General features: G+C 47.7%; 2 protein-coding genes across 6 annotated transcripts; one reads left to right on the top strand and one right to left on the bottom strand.

Annotated features, from left to right (window-relative positions):
• Window positions 1-356: 356 nt before the first annotated feature.
• Window positions 357-16,547, bottom strand: LOC103998707 (vacuolar protein sorting-associated protein 32 homolog 2-like). Of its 5 annotated transcripts, none has more exons than XM_065126565.1 (10): window positions 16,297-16,547; window positions 5,513-5,693; window positions 5,316-5,425; window positions 4,925-5,227; window positions 2,509-2,611; window positions 2,030-2,129; window positions 1,524-1,609; window positions 1,350-1,441; window positions 922-1,036; window positions 357-837 (listed from the first exon to the last, which is right to left on the bottom strand). In XM_065126565.1, exons 5-10 carry the CDS (start codon window positions 2,581-2,583, stop codon window positions 649-651), a joined length of 657 nt encoding a protein of 218 aa, XP_064982637.1. In that variant the 5' UTR covers window positions 2,584-2,611; window positions 4,925-5,227; window positions 5,316-5,425; window positions 5,513-5,693; window positions 16,297-16,547; the 3' UTR covers window positions 357-648. The 5 variants fall into 5 exon arrangements, with proteins under 5 accessions (XP_064982637.1, XP_064982634.1, XP_064982638.1 ...); XM_065126562.1 differs by having other exon boundaries at window positions 4,930-5,227; XM_065126566.1 differs by having other exon boundaries at window positions 4,952-5,227.
• On the top strand, window positions 10,487-12,292 carry LOC135622060 (uncharacterized). Its single transcript, XM_065123695.1, has 2 exons — window positions 10,487-10,649; window positions 10,788-12,292. Exons 1-2 carry the CDS (start codon window positions 10,487-10,489, stop codon window positions 12,290-12,292), a joined length of 1,668 nt encoding a protein of 555 aa, XP_064979767.1.
• Window positions 16,548-17,887: the final 1,340 nt, after the last annotated feature.

Raw genomic sequence — 17,887 nt, 5'->3', positions numbered from 1 at the left:
ATCATTGTTATAGTATGCTAACATATTTGGTATTGAGATTAATGTTTCACCTCAGAATTCTAATGTCCACAATTTGAACAATATTCTTTCCCAGTCTATACAAGTTGATAAAAGCAACAATATTTGATTAGCAGTTTGAAGGTCCCAATGACCTGTTCTTTGATGGCAACCTTTACTCAAGAAAACCAATAAGATAACACAAAATACATAATGGTCAAAGATCAAATTTAGTGAACTTCCAAAGGCGTTATCTTGGTTATGCCATTGAACAAAACTCATACACTGCAGCATCTCAACATCACTATCATAGTTTACATCATACCAATTACAATTAATTTGGATGTACATTCAAATTTGGATTTTATACATACACCCACACAACTCAAAATTTGTCATACCAACAGAAGTTTGTTCATTATCTCACAACAGAAGTTTGTTCATTATCAAGTAAAAAATAGAAAGATAAGCAAAACACAACAGAAGTTTGTTCATTATCTCACAAGGCTCCTCATACTCGATCATGAACTTTACAAATATTTCCGCCAGTAACTATCAGCTAGACCAGCAGCAACAACGATAATTGTATTATCATGAACTGCAAGTAGCAATTCTGCCATTCATTGTAGAGATTAAAAGCAAACCATCTCTCTAGATGGCCATTTCAGCTTGTAATTCTGAAAGTTCTTCTTCAGGAGGCGTTTTCTGTGGATCTGGCTGAGTTGGTTGTCTATGGACAGGAACATGCACCGAAGGAGCAGGAGCAGTTGTTGCTGGCTGAAGTAGTTGTTCCTCCAGTTCATCAGCCTCCAGCTCTTCAAGTTCTGCTTCCAATTCATCCTGAAATTTCAACATGGCTTATCAATCAACATGCAGGAAAACAGCTATCAAGAAGAAAATGGAAATAGTTCTAAGGATTAATACTTCATCAAAATCAGCTGCTGCTCCAATAGGAGCAGACAAAGCTTCCTGAATTTGTTTCATTTCCTGTGTCTGCTCATTGATTTCATCCATTGTCTTATCCACATCATCAATATTACTGTAACAGAAAGCAGAATCAATTAGTCACATATCTCTTCTAAAAGACAACATATAAGAATTACAAGATTCAGTTCAGAGGACAAGGAATGACCAAATTAAACATGATTCACGAGTTGGACATTCCATCATACAGCATGTGCGCAAGCTCAACAATTCAGTAGAGGTGATAGTTCAATTATTAATTTGTTTTGTGCAACCCTAACAGCACAGATAAGACATGCTCCTATCCACCAAAGCAATAATGAATGAGACAAAAGTCCAGGGAAAAACCATATGCAATGTCCAGTTGAACTTCAAAATGACCTACTCACGTATCTTTCAGCATAGCCTTCATAGCTGCTGCTCCAGTTCTTAATGCATCAACAGTCTCTGTTGTAGATTTTGCACCTTCCAACAATATAATCTGAGAAATAACCAAACCCCAAAGTTAACTACTTGATTCTGAGGCACAACCTCAGTGAAATCCATCTTTAACTAAAAGAAACCTGATCATGAATCCGCAATTGGTAGTTCCCAAGCCTCTCAACTTCTTGCTCATGAAGTTTTTTCCTTCTCAAGCATTGTATAGCAGCTGCAATTGGCACAAAATTATATTAAAAAAACTCAAATTTACAAAAAATGGCAATATCAACATATCCTAATTTTTTAATCTTGATAACCAACAACGGAAAAAGGATTGATCACAAGATGTGTTTGGTAAACAACAACTAATGATATCCATCCTTTGCACTCTGGGTTTCTCAAACACAGAAGACACAGAAATAGCCATCAGATTAAACTCTAAAACTCAAAGGAACTCACTTGCATAACAGATATGAATGAGTTTCTACAGAAAAAGAAAAAGACATGTTACATATATCTTATCCTTATGGGACCTGTGACACAAACTTGTTCTTTTAGAAAAATTGATGACATAGTTTTGGTATCATGGAAAGCCATATCTAGGTAGATCATTCTACCAACTAACACCATCAGCATCATAAAGGCTCACCTCTCTTGTTGTTTTCTCTGGTGAACTCCTTAGCTTTCTCAACCTCAGCAGCCATCTTCTTCAGAAGAAATTGCTCCCTTTTCTCTAGCATTTTGAGTTTCTGAATTATATAAAACACCAAGGACGGGATCAAGTATCAGTGTGCTAGATACAGTAATTACTTTACATGTTGCATTAAATAACCAGATGTGCACCACGTTAATGTGACAACATTCTTGGTGTCATCAAATGTATAAATCAGTAAGTGCAACAAAGTTGAAAACACAAGAAGATAAATTTGTTATGAGTCTCGTATATAAATCTGTAACTATAAAAAAGTTCAGAACACAAATAATGTGACAGTACATGAGAGCATAGAATTCCATATTGCATATGAGATCTTCCTTCACATATCACAACCCCCCTCTCAAAGGTAAGTATTCAACGACGACAAAATGTTCCTAACATATAAAATCAAAAACAAGGAAAACCAGAATTACCTCATTGAGTTCTTCCAGTGTAGCCAAGGTATTTGGCTGCTCCTTGCGCTTTCCGAACAGCCAACTAAACATCATGATGTGCTTCCTCCTATTGATCTTTAATCTGCAACAACAAAAATGTAATCATCTTTCCTATACAATTAAATTAATTTTATTCAAGCAAAAATATTTGAATATGGTCTCAAAGGATGAAGATGTTCTCCATGCAGAAATGAGGGGAAAAAATTGGACATCAACATGAAAACAAATTATTTCCTTTAATCAAAGGTCCCTAAAGCATAAATATCATGAGAGTTAATCTACAAAATCGTGCAAGAACTACCATAATTAGTCTAAAACAAAAATTTTATCAGAATCATAATTTAATATGTAAAATAAATTTAATAATAAAATTGCGCATGAATAATATATTTTAAATTCTAAAAATAATGAGCAAACAATATTTTGAAAATAGGAAATAATTGCAATCATAAGCAAATGAAATTATGAATTAAAACTTCAAAAATAAAAATAATTGATAAGAGAGAGTAGGAGAAGCTATCTCTCACCAAGCTCACCAAGATGTAGATCCTCCTCCCTCACAATCCCTATTGACAGACAAACCTATGCCAGTATTGATGAACACAAAGGTTTGTTTGTCATTAAATTGGAGAGGAAAGATGATTTCAATAAGGAAAGGAATAATTAATTCTTATATCTAATAATTAGTTAATTATTTTATTTTATTTCTAACTTACCCACACGAATTAAGAATTATATTTTATCAGAGAAATAATTTTCCTTATTATATGATCCATGCAAGGAAACAAATTAACCTATCTGAGGTAAAATTCTAATTATAGATTTTTTAAGTTTTAAGCAAATAAGGATTTAAAATTTAATAATAAAACAATGCAACAATAACATCTTTTTAATCCTAAACATCATCAACAGTTAATATCAAAATTCTATAAATAGAGAATAATTGAAATAATGAACAAAGAATATTATGAATTAAAATTCTGAAAATAAAAATAATTGACAAGAAAGAGTTGAAGGTCCTCCCTTATGATCTTCTGATGACATATAACACTAGGTCACCCTCGATGAACAAGGGTTACCCATTAAATATGAGAAGAGGGAGAGTTTCTCACTAAAAAAAGAAATAATTAATTCTTATCCACATGATTCAAGAATTAGATTTCAAGTGAGAATTAATTTTCCTTGTTAAGATAGGGTAAAAATCGAATTATAAAATTTTTAAATTTTAAGAAAAAAATGGATTTAAATTTTTCAGTGATTACACAACCCGTGGAGGATACCAAACACAGAATATTTTTAAACATATAAATGTGTTTTTTATTTTTTATTTATCAAAACAACAATAAACTACTACTTTGACTCTTTTCTGGTTCGTAAGGAAAACACAATAGAAAAATCTTGTTAGGACAAAATCTTCTTTTCCTATTCTTATGGAAACAATTTTCTTGTGAAAAGAAAATTCAGAAAGAGAAATCTGATGAGGAAAATTTTCTTTAATAATATATTTTATTCTCCCATTACATTTTTATTAACATTTTTCATCAATTATTTATTTATGTATTTAATCTTCTTTTCTTTTCTTAAGGAATTTTGTTGGCACATGATCCACACAAAGAAGGAAAGATAAAAGAGGAAATCCAATCTGCGAAAAGGTCAGGGAAATATTTGCATCATAGCATGATTTTTTTAATAACAAAATCAAAAAATACAAACGATCACCTATTGATTCAGATCAAGGAAGCAACAATCAAATAAAAGAAAGATGGTTCACAAGTTGATTGAGGTAGATTAACTTGGGAGTAGAAATATATTTGAAAAGAATGTAGCATCATTCAGAACATTTTGTATATGCAGCAGTAATGGCACTCATCGATTATATGCATAGGCTTTCCTCAGACTGGATCACTTTTCCGGAATGTGGGCATATCATAAGCATGATAATTTTTCTCAAAATGTCAGATACGTATTAAATGGGGTTACCCACATTTTTGCAGATCAACTGTACCAGTGCAGTTGCAAATCAATCATCCATGAACACTGATATACTGTATCAAGTAATAAAAGTAACAACATTAAAGTCCACTACGGGTTTCTAAATTGAATTTTCAAGAACATCTTTTTCACTAAACTGAAGATTCAATAAAAACAAAAGACAATTACTATGCAGAAAATCATTGCACAACTCAAGCCATACCACACCACTCCTAGCAAGATGGCTAAATGCCAGTATGCATAAGGTGTATGTACATAGAAAAGGGGAAACAAAAAGGAAAAGAAGAGCATGGTTTACAAACAATTCAACACAGCTATCTTACACTTAATGCCAACAAATCCTAGACTTGTAACTAAAATTTTGTAAACCAGCTACAGAAAAAAGCAATATCAAGTTAGTGACCTAACGGTGTCTTTGTCAAGGCTGAACCTTGGTGATGGTATATTCTGTATCTCATCTAGCCATATCCTCCATTAATTTCTTCGCTGTTGTTGCAGCATTGATTGGATCATCAACCCGAGTAGCAATGTCATAAACTAGAATCTCCAGTTCCTTCGACACAACTTTCTTTTTAGTGTAGTCATCTCGGATCCAAAAGGTTGTGAGCCCGCTCCCAGGCCTTCTTTGTGCCCTCCAAAATTAACATAAGTCCTGGAATTGGACCTTCTTTTAGGATAAAGATCCCCATATGTCTCCTGGCAACTACTGCACAAAGAAAGCAACACTCCATCAGCATATTCTGCGTTGAGCAATGAACCTTCTCAACAGTCTCTACCAGTGTTAAAATCCCTACCTCAAATTCTTCAGTTCTGGACAGGATTTCCAATAGACCAGTGACCTTCTCAACAAACTTAGAGTATCTCTTGCAGTCCTTTAAAAGGGTCAGGAGAGGCTTAACTGCTTCTGAGGGAAGAATAAAATTGGAAATGTTTTCACAGGGAGACAGATTATACAAGACTGTGACAGCATCAACCCTTACTTGGATACTACCTGCAATGAGTATTTGAACAAGAAGGGGCACTGCTCCGTAGGTGGCAATAGTTGGTTTGTTAGGTGTTGAAGCTGAGAGCGTCAGCACTGCTGCAGTGGCTCTCTTAGATTGTTCTTCTGAGACCTGAGGAGCTCCACTAGATGCGGCACAGCACGACTCTTCACTATTCTATCCTTATTTCTGACAAGAAAAAAATATCTTAGTAGAAATCAATGTTTCAACAAAAAAGTGAAAAATAAATTAAAAGTACACTAGGAATAGGTGTTCAATACTTCTATCCTACTTGTTCATAATTCAACCAAATGCATGCAACTTTCACTATGTTAACTGAATTACAACAGCCAACACTATCAATACCATCAAAGCAATTGAAGCATCTTAAAGTATCTATGATAAGAAAATGATTAAAAAAATCACAGAAACACACAAAATATATGAAGTAACAAAATGTATGTTTGCAGAACTAAAACCCAATGACCAAAGTAACCATAACTATTTGTGAGACGAATTCCACAGTATAACAAAACTACAATATATTAATAAAAAATAATACAGTAATATTTAAGGTATCATACCACTAATACTTATTCCAAACAAGAAGCCAATAATAGTTGTAAGTAGTAAATAACTACAAGTACTAATGCTGGTGTGTTTCTTTGACAGAAAAGCAGCCTTGTAAAAAGGAAAATCTCCATTTTCAATAGATCAACAATAATTTATTTAACTTCTCAAGTTTCTTTTCGTCCTAATACTCTTGATGCATAAAACTAGTAAGAACAAAATAATTCATTCTAACAATTTCTTTTAAAATCAGAGAAATAAAAAGCAAGTTAATCTTATTCAACAAACAGACAAACATTTGACAACAGAAATTAATTTAGTTCTGGCAAGGTTTTACAACCTAAAGATAAGCCCAGAAAAGGTACTGAACTAAAGAAGCATATGGCACTCTTGGTTCCAATGTTCAAGACGGATGAAAATAAGATCAACAAAATAATTTCAGGCAGATGTCATGTTGGGTCAAGGGTAGTTTTGTGAAAAAAAAAAGTAAAACAGGTCAACTCTCTTGTTGGTCCGGCAATTCACAAGAATAACTAACTCCAACAACCCAAATCAGACAAAGAAACTCACACGACGCTATATGATCCTTGATGCCAATCTGAACCCTTTGCTAGCTATTCTATATCATCAAAATTCCTGCCACCTTGAACACAGGTACCTCAGCAACTTTACAAATGAATACATGGTGAAGGTAACTGATAGGGGTAAAAGTGGTGATATGACACGCCATGACAGCATCCCCTTAAGCGACACGATCCCCGAGGCTCGCCATACCCTGCAGCGGCTCGGCCTCCCATGCAGCCCCAGTGGCAATGTCAGACGCCACCAAAGGTACAGTCCTGCCCTACAGACAACTACGTCCGGTAACATCCAACCTCCTCTATAAATACCCCTGAGTCCTGAGCAGAGGAGAGGGGACACACACGCTCAACACACGGAGGTTTCTCTTCCTCCAAAACCCTCTCCACATCATCGCTAACTTGATCGTCGGAGGGGTCGGGCCGAGCCCCCGGCCCGACCTGTGTGCAGGAACGAAGGCGGGGTGGTCTCTTCCTGGCGCTGCTGCTGAGCTGCCGACCCGATCTACCACCCCGAACGACCGATCCCGACCGCAGGGAGACCCCGAGGGACGTCGCTCGAGATCCCTGACATCCGGACCCCAGGACCGAGTCGCGTTGGTCCCGAGGCCACGGCTTAAAAAGTTACTTACCATAACAGATTGGCGCTAGAAGGAGGGTCAAATGTCAAGTGACCAGCGAATCCACCCCGACGAATCCTCACCCGCTGGGCTCCCCGCCTCGGGGGAACACCCCCCGCAGGACCAAGCTCGCGACGAACGCCCTGCGGCGGTGGCGGAACGCTATTGGCAACTGTTCAATGACCCAGCCTTTACGCCTCCCGACGGCGCACCCGCTCGCCCGCCGTCAGTATCGCCCGAGGCTTTGCACGACCTCGCCCACCAAGTCCAGACCCTGACCAGCATGGTCCAGACCTTCATCCCGATCGTCTCCCAACGGACCCCTCCGCACGCAACCCGGCCCTCGCCACAACGGGAGACCCCTGTCCAGACTCACGCACCACTCCCTGAGCTCCCCGTCTCACCTCAAAACCCCGCAGCTCGGCCGGGGAGCCGAGAAGCAGAAGACACAGCGAGTCGACCCGAGCCCGACGCTCCGACCGCCGACTCGACTAATGCTCTGCGTGCTCAGCTACGCCTTGTCAGTCAAAGGCTTGACGATGTACAACAGGAAGTCCGCAAGTCAAAGGGAGAGCTCGGGGTGGATGGACGCCAAGGGTCTCCATTCACCCCCGAGATACAAGAGCAGGCGGTCCTGTCGCACTTCCGCCTTCCCTCCCTGGATGCGTATGACGGCGCCACCGACCCGACGGACCACGTGGCCGCCTTTCGCGCCCAGATGGCACTATTCGGGACTTCTGACGCCCTGATGTGTAGGGCATTCCCCACGACTCTGCGGGGGCCGGCCCGCACATGGTACAGCGGCCTGAAGCCAGGGACCGTCGCCTCCTTCGACCAGCTCGCCAAAGATTTTCAGCTTAACTTCCTGGCGTACGCCCGACCTAAGCCGTCCATGGCGTTGCTCCTCGGGCTCAATCAGAAGGAGGACGAGCCCCTCTCCCATTTTGTGAACCGATTTACGACCCAAATCCATGGATTGTCGGACGCTCACCCCTCTTTCTTGATGCAGGCATTCATGACAGGCCTCCGACCCTCCAGATTCTTCTGGTCGCTCGTGGAGCGACCCCCCGTCGCGGTCCCCGAGATGCTCCAACGTGCTAGTCAGTTTATCGCTACGGAGACTTGGATGGCTGGAAGGCGGGAGGAACACAAAAAGGTTAAGTCAGAGCCGCCTCAACAGCAACAACCCGCCGCCTCGCGGCGAAAGTTGGACAGACCCGACCCAAGGCCTCCTCTTCCCGCCTTGAATTCGTCCCGGACTGAAATATTCCTACACGAGAAGGGGAAAGGGCTGCTCAAGGACCCTCGCCCGATGAGGAACCCGCGGGAGCTCGCGGACCGATCAAGATATTGCCGATTTCATCGGCAGCACGGGCACGACACTGAACAATGCTACGAATTGAAGAAGCAAATCGAGGAGCTTATCCTCAGAGGACACCTCAGCCAGTACCTTCGGCCGAACAAGGAACAGTCTCCTTGCCCAGAGGGCCCCGTCGAGCGGCACATCGATGTGATAGCCGGGGGCCCCGCATTAGGAGGAGGCTCTACGTCAGGCAGGAAGGCGTATGCTCGAGCCGCCCCCGACGAAGCCTCGGGGCACGAGCCGGAGCCCGAGATTACCTTCCCAACCGGAGCTGCCGAGAAACCCGACCACGACGACGCCCTGGTGATATCCGCCAGGGTAGCCAACGCACATGTGAGGAGGATCATGGTCGACATGGGGAGCTCGGCCGACATACTCTACTTCGACGCCTTTCAGAAGCTAGGCTTGGCCAGGAGAAACCTAAGCCCGATGTGCTCGGCGCTTACCGGTTTCACGGGAGATTCAATATCGCCCCTGGGGGCCATTACTTTGCCCTTGACTCTGGGGACCCCGTCAAGGTCGAAGACGGTGATGACCACTTTCCTGGTGGTCGACCTCCCTACCGCTTACAATGCCATACTCGGTCGGCCGACCCTCAACAAAGTCAGAGCGGTCGTCTCGACCTACTACCAGACCATTAAATTCCCGACTCACGATGGAGTCGGGGAAGCCACGGGAAGCCCCCGAGAATCCCGGCGGTGCTACCTTACCGCCGTATAATTGGGCAAGAAAACCAGGACCAAGTCACCCCTGGCAGATCCGCGGGAAACGAAAAAACTGACTCCTCATCCCCATCCGACGGGGTCCACCGTCGACATTCCCTTGATAGAAGCCCGACTAGACCAGACCGTGAAGATCGGATCGGAACTACCTGAGCAAGAACGGGAGCAACTCGTCGGTCTCCTACGGGAAAATGCCGACATCTTCGCCTGGTCCCCATCGGACATGACGGGCGTCGATCCAGGGATCGCGGAGCACCACCTCAACATCCCACCTGACGCCCGCCCGGTAAAACAAAAGGCCCGGCGCCAGGCTCCTGACCGACAGCATGCAATACAAGAGGAGGTGGACCGGCTCCTAGCCGCAGGCTTCATAGAAGAAACCAAATATCCTCAGTGGCTGTCCAATGTAGTCCTCGTGAAGAAACACAATGGAAACTGGAGAATGTGTGTCGACTACACCAGTCTCAGCGATGCATGCCCTAAAGACTGCTACCCCCTCCCGAAGATCGACTAGCTGGTCGACGCAACGGTCGGTCACGCGCGACTCTCTTTTATGGACGCCTACTCAAGGTACAACCAGATCAGGATGGCGCCCGGAGACAGAGAGCACACGGCCTTCCTTACCAATAAAGGCGTGTACTTCTACAAAGTCATGCCGTTCGGGTTGAAGAATGCTGGAGCCACATACCAGAGAACGGTAAACAAGATGTTCGCCCATCAAATAGGGAGAAACATGGAGGTCTACGTGGACGACATGATCGTGAAAAGCCAGGAGGCCATAACACACCTTGCCGACCTGGCCGAGGCCTTCGCCACGCTACGCAAGTACGGCATGCGGCTCAACCCCACAAAGTGCGCTTTCGGTGTCACCTCCGGGAAGTTCCTCGGGTTCATCGTGCACGAGAGAGGAATCGACGCTAACCCGGAGAAGGTTCAAGCTATAATCAATATGCAGTCTCCCCGGACGGTTAAAGACCTGCAGCGACTTAACGGAAGACTTGTCGCTCTGTCTCGCTTCCTCGCCCGATCGGGCGATCGCTGCCTCCCATTCTTCAAGGCGCTCAAGAGCCCGAAGAGCTTCCAATAGACACCAGAATGCGAGGAAGCTTTCAGACAAATAAAACAGCACATGGCCAGCCTCCCCCGGCTCGCCTCCGTCTCTCCGGGCGAGAAGCTGTGCCTCTACCTGGCGGCCTCCCAGCATGCAGTCAGCTCCGTCCTGGTCAAGGAAAGCTCCGGCCAACAACTCCCGATCTACTACGTCAGCCACGTCCTAAGTGGACCTGAGGAGCGTTACCCGCCGATAGAGAAACTCGCACTCGCCCTGGTACTCTCAGCTCGGAAGTTGCGCCCCTACTTCCAGGCACACCCGGTGGAGGTCATCACCGACCAACCCCTTCGACAGGTCTTAACAAAATTTGATGTTGCAGGACGGCTCCTCAAATGGGCGGTAGAGCTCGGTGAACATGACATAAGCTACTCGCCCAGGACCGCCATCAAGGCCCAGGTGGTAGCCGACTTCATTGCGGAGCTGACACAGCTCGAGAACGCAGATTTCGAACAAGCTCCCGAAACTTGGACCCTGCACGTTGACGGCTCGGCGAACCCAAAGGGCGCCGGCGCAGGGCTGGTCCTCCTCGCCCCCGATGGACGCTCGTTCGAGCGATCCCTTCGGCTCGGATTCAAAGCCACCAACAACAAGGCGGAGTACGAGGTGCTCCTGGCAGGGCTGGAGCTGGCCCTCGAAATGCAGGTGGCCGCGATACGCGTCCTCACCGACTCGCAACTTGTGGCCGAGCAGCTCAACGGCGGATACGAAGCACGAGACACGACCATGGCGAAATACCTGGCACGGGTAAGAGACCTAACCGCCAAGTTTCGCTATTTCACACTATCCAACGTTCTGAGGGAGGAGAACGAGCGGGCCGACGCACTAGCTAAGCTGGCGTCAAAACCGATCTCCGAAACATGGCCAGAGATCGAGGAGCTCCCTGCCCGCGCCGTCGAAATAGCAACTACAGCCCCAGGCGGCACGCCGACCACATGGGTACAGGAGTTGCTGCGCTTCAAGCGAGATGGAACCCTCCCCCTCGACGAAGTCGCGGCTCGGCGCCTGCGTCGCACGCACGCGTGGTACACCGTGGAGTGTGGTCGCCTCTACAAACGGTCCTTCACCTACCCCCTCCTGCAATGCTTAGAGCCCGACGAAGCCCAGATGGTCCTAACCGAAACCCACGAAGGGGTATGCGGAGAGCATATCGGCGGGCGAACCTTGGCGCACAAGATACTCCGTCAAGGCTACTACTGGCCGACCATGTCCCAGGACGCCAAAGCTTACGTTCGGTGGTGCAGTTCGTGCCAGCAGCACGCCCGTGCACCCCGGCAGCCCGCGGTCCCGCTCAGTCCCATCGACTGCGCGTGGCCATTCGCGCAGTGGGGTTTGGACCTGCTCGGGCCCTTCCCACTAGCCTCCGGACAGCGGAAGTACATAATCGTAGGGGTGGACTATTTCACGAAGTGGGTCGAGGCCGAACCGCTAGCAACAATCACGGAACATCAAGTAGAGAAATTCGTGTGGAAGAACCTTGTAACTCGGTTCGGGTTGCCCAGGGCCATTATCACGGACAATGGACCTCAGTTTGCCGGTAGAAGATTCCGGGAGTTCTGTGTCGATCATGGCATCCAGCTGAGGTTCAGTTCGGTGGCCCATCCTCAGACCAACGGGCTAGCGGAGGTAACCAACCGGTCCATCCTGGATGGACTCAAAAGAAGAGTGACTGCAGCCCGATCGACCTGGACAGACGAACTCCCCAGCGTGCTGTGGTCGCTGCGCACCACCCCCAAAACCGCAACCGGAGAATCCCCATACAGCCTCGCGTTCGGAACTGAGGCTGTCCTGCCGCCTGAGGTAGCCATCACCACCCTCCGAACATAAAGCTACGACGAGAAGACTTCGGACGAAGGACTTCGAATAGCCCTCGATCTGCTGGAAGAACGGCGCGCCAACGCACATGTGAGAGCCCTTTCGTACAAAAGGGCGGTCGCAAAGATTTACAACCGAAGGGTGCGACCCCGACCCATCAAACTAGGCGACCTGGTCCTGCGAAGGACCGAGGTCAGCAACCCGACCAGGGCAAGAGGCAAGAGCGCCCACCTCCCGCGCCAAGTAAGGCTCGTCCTCTCTCCCGAGCGGAAGACGAAGAAGCTCGCGAATGGAGGGCTGGCGAGGCGCCTCCATCGCTGCACACCCACTCGGACCAGCCTCGCCCTCCGCCTGACTCCCCGCGGCATGCTCCGCCGGCGCCACCACGCCCTCAGCCACCGATGCTATGGCAGCCCCCGCCGCAGGTGCCATGACACCTTCCGCTGAGGCCATGACCACCTCAGGACCGTCGCTCGGAAGCACCCGCGCCTTCTTCCGAGGCCGACCGGCATCGACGTCCACGGGGGCCTCCCTTGTTCCCGCCTTGGCGACAGAAGGCGAACGGTCCGACGCAGCCGCAAGCATTTCTACCCCTCGAAGGGCCTCGAGACGCACCATCTCTGCGAGGAAAAGCCAAAACAACAATCAGTTAGGCGGGCAACCCATGAGCGAAAAGAGAACCCCTAGAACCACCCCGAGGAGCATACCTAGAGGCACCGGGCTGAGACCCGCCTCCGCCAACCACCGCTCGGACATATTCCGGATGGCTCGGGAGGCCGGGAGGATCTCTCTAAGCCTCTGGAGCCCTCGGCGCCCCTCGTCGTCCAAAACTGGGACGGTGTTGTCTATCACACGCGCGCCCCAGCGAACCCCAAAACCCCAATCTCCCGGGCGGCTGACGAAAAAGAAACGCTCCTTCCACCCTTTGTTGCTGGAAGGGGCCCCGCTCACCCGAAAGCCCGCTCGGGCGGACAGATAATAGACCCCCGACCCCTTAGTAAGACGGAAGCAAGAAAGGAAGAGATCACGGGTCGGGGTTATGCGGGCATAGTGACACTGCCCCAGAAACACTGCCAGATAGCGCCACGAGTTCGGCGCCATCTGAGACGGGGAGATACGCCACCAGGAAACACATGAAGTTATGACGGGGTGGAAGGGGAGGCGTAGCCCGGCCTCGAAAGCATCTAGGGTGAGGGCGAAGCCCCTAGGGATTGGGTCATATGCCCGTTGACCGGGCTCAGGAGCACGAAGGACGAACTCCTCCGGGATACCATAACGGTCCCAGAGGAGGCACAGCAACGACTCACCCACGGTAGAGTCATGGTCGTGCGACCACATCAGGGCCTCAAGGGCCCGGGCTTTCTTCTCATCGGACGACGAGGCGGGATTCGACGAAGTCGCCGTCTCCACGATCTTCAAAGAGGACGAAAGGGAGGAGGAAGACACCATTCTCACTGACCTTTAGTAGGGAAAGAGGGAACGACCGATGCGAGACAAGCGTAGGTATACAAAGTAGAGCGATGAAAACGGATGAACGAAACCCCAGCGGCTAACCTCGGGCTACCTATAAGCGGGCCGCGTCCCGCCGAAACGCAACCCCTCGTCTCCCAAATACGCTTCGAAAAACAGAGAGCATCACCTCGCCATAAATGCAGTATGACATGGCTGCCAGCAGCAGCACAGTGCGAAGGCGCCCAATCATGTCAGCCTCGAAAACCGGCAGCCCCAAAAGGGGGAAACCCTTTACTTTCCCCAGAAGAAAGGCGACCCGGCCTCCCGCGCCCGCGCACGTTCGAACAGCCGATCCCCGGCCGCAACCAATCGCTGGCCAAAAGCCAAGCACCTCCTCGGCCCTCGGCTCTACGCCAACCCGAGACCACGCCTGCGCGGTCACCCCGCCTGTGCTGTGCTCCTCGGCCCTCGGCTCTACGCCACCCCGAGACACCTGCGCGGTCACCCCGCCTGTGCTGTGTTCCTCGGCCCTCGGCTCTACGCCAACCTGAGACCACGCTTGCGCGGTCACTCCGCCTGTGCTGTGTTCCTCGGCCCCCGGCTCTACGCCAACCCGAGACCACACCTACGCGGTCACCCCGCCTGAGTTGTGCCCCTCGGCTCTCAGCTTTGTGCCTCCCGAGATCACACCTGCGCGGTCACCCCGCCTACGTTGTGCTCCTCGGCCCTCAGTTTTACGCCACCCGGGACACGCCTGCGCGGCCAGCCCGCCTGCGTCGTGCTCCTCGGCTCTTTGGCTTTATGCCGCTCAAGGCCACACCTGCGCGGCCTGCCTGCCTGCGTTGTGCTCCTTGGCCCTCGGCTTTACGCCGCCCAAGGCATACCTGCGCGGTTCACCCGCCTGCGTCTTGCTGCTCGGCCCTCCGGCTTCCGGGACACACCTGCGCGGCCAGCCCGCCTACGTCGTGCTCCTCGGCTCTACGCCATCCAGGACACACCTGCGCGGTCACCCCGCCTGCGTTGTGCTCCTCGGCCCTCGGCTCTACGACTCCCGAAACCACACCTGCGCGGTCACCCCGCATGCACTGTGCTCCTCGGCCCACATCGGCTCCATTGCCCCCGAGTCCAACTCTGCTCGGCTTCCTGACTAAGTTGCGCACCTCGGCCTCGTGCTGCTCGAGACGCGTTCGCGTGACCGGCTCGTCTGCATCATGCCCCTCGGATCCGCATGAACAGCCTACCTGAAGTAAGAAGCCATGCATCGGACTCCCTGCATGCAAAAACCGACGCATGGCTCCTTTCGGGGGGGGCATATGATAGGGGTAAAAGTGGTGATATGACACGCCATGACAGCATCCCCTTAAGCGACACGATCCCCGAGGCTCGCCATACCCTGCAGCGGCTCGGCCTCCCACGCAGCCCCAGTGGCAATGTCAGACGCCACCAAAGGTACAGTCCTGCCCTACAGACAGCTACGTCCGGTAACATCCAACCTCCTCTATAAATACCCCTGAGTCCTGAGCAGAGGAGAGGGGACACACACGCTCAACACACGGAGGTTTCTCTTCCTCCAAAACCCTCTCCACATCATCGCTAACTTGATCGTCGGAGGGGTCGGGCCGAGCCCCCGGCCCGACCTGTGTGCAGGAATGAAGGCGGGGTGGTCTCTTCCTGGCGCTGCTGCTGAGCTGCCGACCCGATCTACCACCCCGAACGACCGATCCCGACCGCAGGGAGACCCCGAGGGACGTCGCCCGAGATCCCCGACATCCGGACCCCAGGACCAAGCCGCGTCGGCCCTGAGGCCACGGCTTAAAAAGTTACTTACCGTAACAGTAACAATACTCAGTAAGTGACAGGCAGCATCTGGACTTAAGAAGAGTTCAGGTACTAATTTCGGCAGATCGTAATTCAGAATGTTGATTTCGCAATGTCATTCATAAACATCCATTGTGATGGCAAAGTTTTCATGGGCTAACAGATTTCATAATGTACCAATACTTGAGATATCAGGTTGCTTAAAGTTAGCACAATATGTTTAATTTACAAAATTTTGTGCTAAAAAGGTTAACAATTTAGTCATCACCTTAACAATTAAGTAGTTCCTTGACTTGTAATAAAAAAAATTCAAAGCACAGGACACATGATTCATAAAGCTACTCCACAAGAGATAAGATGCTAAGAAGCCATCAGAACAGAAAGAACGAGGTAATTACAACTTCAGCTGTAACATGAAACTTAGCCTGCAATTGCTTGTTTCTTTTTCGGAAAACAAATCAAAGAAGCTAAATGTCTTTACGATCCTCAAATAAGTCGATAAACACGAGATTCCTCAATTCCCAATCATTTGAAGATTATCTCAACAAGCCCCAAGTGCAGACAGGGAAGGCAAACACCCATTGAAATCGCAACCCTGCTCATCATCAGCTTTGATTTGCCCAAGCAAACTTGGACGCAAATTCTTGTAAGGATTTTCACAATTAAATGACGGATGATCCTCAAAACATCCAGATCGGAAAGGTCCTCTGAGGGGCAGAAGAAGAAGAGCAGATCGGTGAACTCACTCACGTTACGGACTGCGAGGTTGAGGAGAGCGAGGAGGGCAGCTTCCCGCTTATCGTGGTCAGGGGCGGGGAGCATGGCGACCCTCTCCTCGCCGCCGGGGTCAGGGTCGGGGCCAGGGCTCGGGATCGGACTGGGACTAGGAGACGAGATAGGGTTAGGGATTTGGCACATCGCTACCTCTTCTTCTCTTCGCTTCGTCGATCGTTCTTCGATTGGTTCGCGGGAGAGCGAGGTGCCGCCGCGACAACTGCCAGATGGTGGGTAGCACGTGCCGCGTGTTGCTTATGTCATTGTTGCTATAACAGATACAAAACGAACTGATACGTGGAAAAAAAAAATACAGAATAATTTATCGGAAAAAATCTGTCCAAAATTGATTTTTTTACTTTCAGAATTTAGGAAGAGCACTGCTAAGACATTGTTATATGATTTTATAAGGTTTGAATATGAATCTAATTTAATTTTTTTTCTAAAATTTTAAATTAGTATAATATATATTTCTAACTTAGTCATGCTTTTTATATATCTAACCCTTTGTCAAAAAAAAATATTTTATATCCTCAAGTACTTTTTATCTATCTACATTAAAGGACAACTTTATAGCATATGTTAACAGTCTATTCTTTTAGCTGCTGATCACTGAAGGGCCATTTACAGGCCATTCTCCATTTCTTCATGGTGTTCTTGGTCTTGCAATCAAGACTTTTGCTCTCCAGCTTCGTTTCAGAAGATGGAACCAAGAATAAAAAGCATATTCACCAGTAACTGTAAGCATTCAAAATGATTGAAACGAAACAATCTGTGCATTGAACAAAGATTGGCATGGCAAGCTCTTCATTCTGTAGCTTCAGCTAGTTTTGCAGTCCATGAACTTGGCAAGAAGCATCTTATTTTCATTGAAGAAGGTGGTTCTTTGAATCTTCTCTGGTTGCTGTGTGGATATGACTATAGTAACACGAGTATTTCTGAAAATGTCTCCACTTTCATTCCTAACTCGAAAGAAAGTTTCATTTTAGCTTTTGTTTTGCTGAATTCTGAACTCATCTTTCAGGGCAATGTATGTATGCATAATGAGATTGATGTATCAATCATTCTCATGTCACCCAAGTGGTCACTTAGCCACTAAAAGGGACTGCTGAGGGGGGAATTTGATGATGGTAAGAACCATTCAGACACCAAAGAGATTCTTCCTATAGTTAAAGTCAGGTGATGTGCCACCACTTTAATCTGCTTTTGTTCAATCCTCTGATGACAGTCTCATCAAGGGGTTATTGTCATCCTCACCAAATCGTAACAGGCACAAACATGTGATTGAGGAGCCATCATTCAGTGCACTTCCACATTGACTATTGACAAGGTCTGCAAAAATCTTGTCATCCTCATCAAAGCCAAAGTCATCTGGTTCAGCTGAAGTTGACTTCCACTCCAATCTTCCTCTGCCCAAGCAATTCATAGCATTTGATGAAATGCTTCAGCTCTTTCTCCAAAGTAGAATTCCAGTGACCACAGTTAGTGAAGAGGCAAAAAATCACAGGATCATTGACCACATAAAAGTCCACCCAAAGAGGTGACATGTGGAATTGTCTCAGG

This window comes from Musa acuminata, chromosome BXJ2-9 (genome assembly GCF_036884655.1).
Source record: "Musa acuminata AAA Group cultivar baxijiao chromosome BXJ2-9, Cavendish_Baxijiao_AAA, whole genome shotgun sequence".
Classification (NCBI taxonomy): domain Eukaryota; kingdom Viridiplantae; phylum Streptophyta; class Magnoliopsida; order Zingiberales; family Musaceae; genus Musa; species Musa acuminata.
The sequence above is the reverse complement of the archived record's forward strand: the minus strand, read 5'-3'. Positions and strand labels throughout refer to the sequence as shown.

What these genes read in the sequence shown, in the direction of transcription:
- LOC103998707 (XM_065126562.1), bottom strand. Translation starts at nt 4,979, where the DNA reads ATGAGATACAGAATATACCATCACCAAGGTTCAGCCTTGACAAAGACA. An exon ending in AATTGCGGATTCATGATCAG is followed by an intron (nt 1,442 to 1,523) that starts GTTTCTTTTAGT and finishes GTTATTTCTCAG; the next exon opens with ATTATATTGTTGGAAGGTGC. An exon ending in AAGGCTATGCTGAAAGATAC is followed by an intron (nt 1,037 to 1,349) that starts GTGAGTAGGTCA and finishes TTTCTGTTACAG; the next exon opens with TAATATTGATGATGTGGATA.
- LOC135622060 (XM_065123695.1), top strand. Translation starts at nt 10,487, where the DNA reads ATGGCCAGCCTCCCCCGGCTCGCCTCCGTCTCTCCGGGCGAGAAGCTG. An exon ending in CCTAAGTGGACCTGAGGAGC is followed by an intron (nt 10,650 to 10,787) that starts GTTACCCGCCGA and finishes TTGATGTTGCAG; the next exon opens with GACGGCTCCTCAAATGGGCG.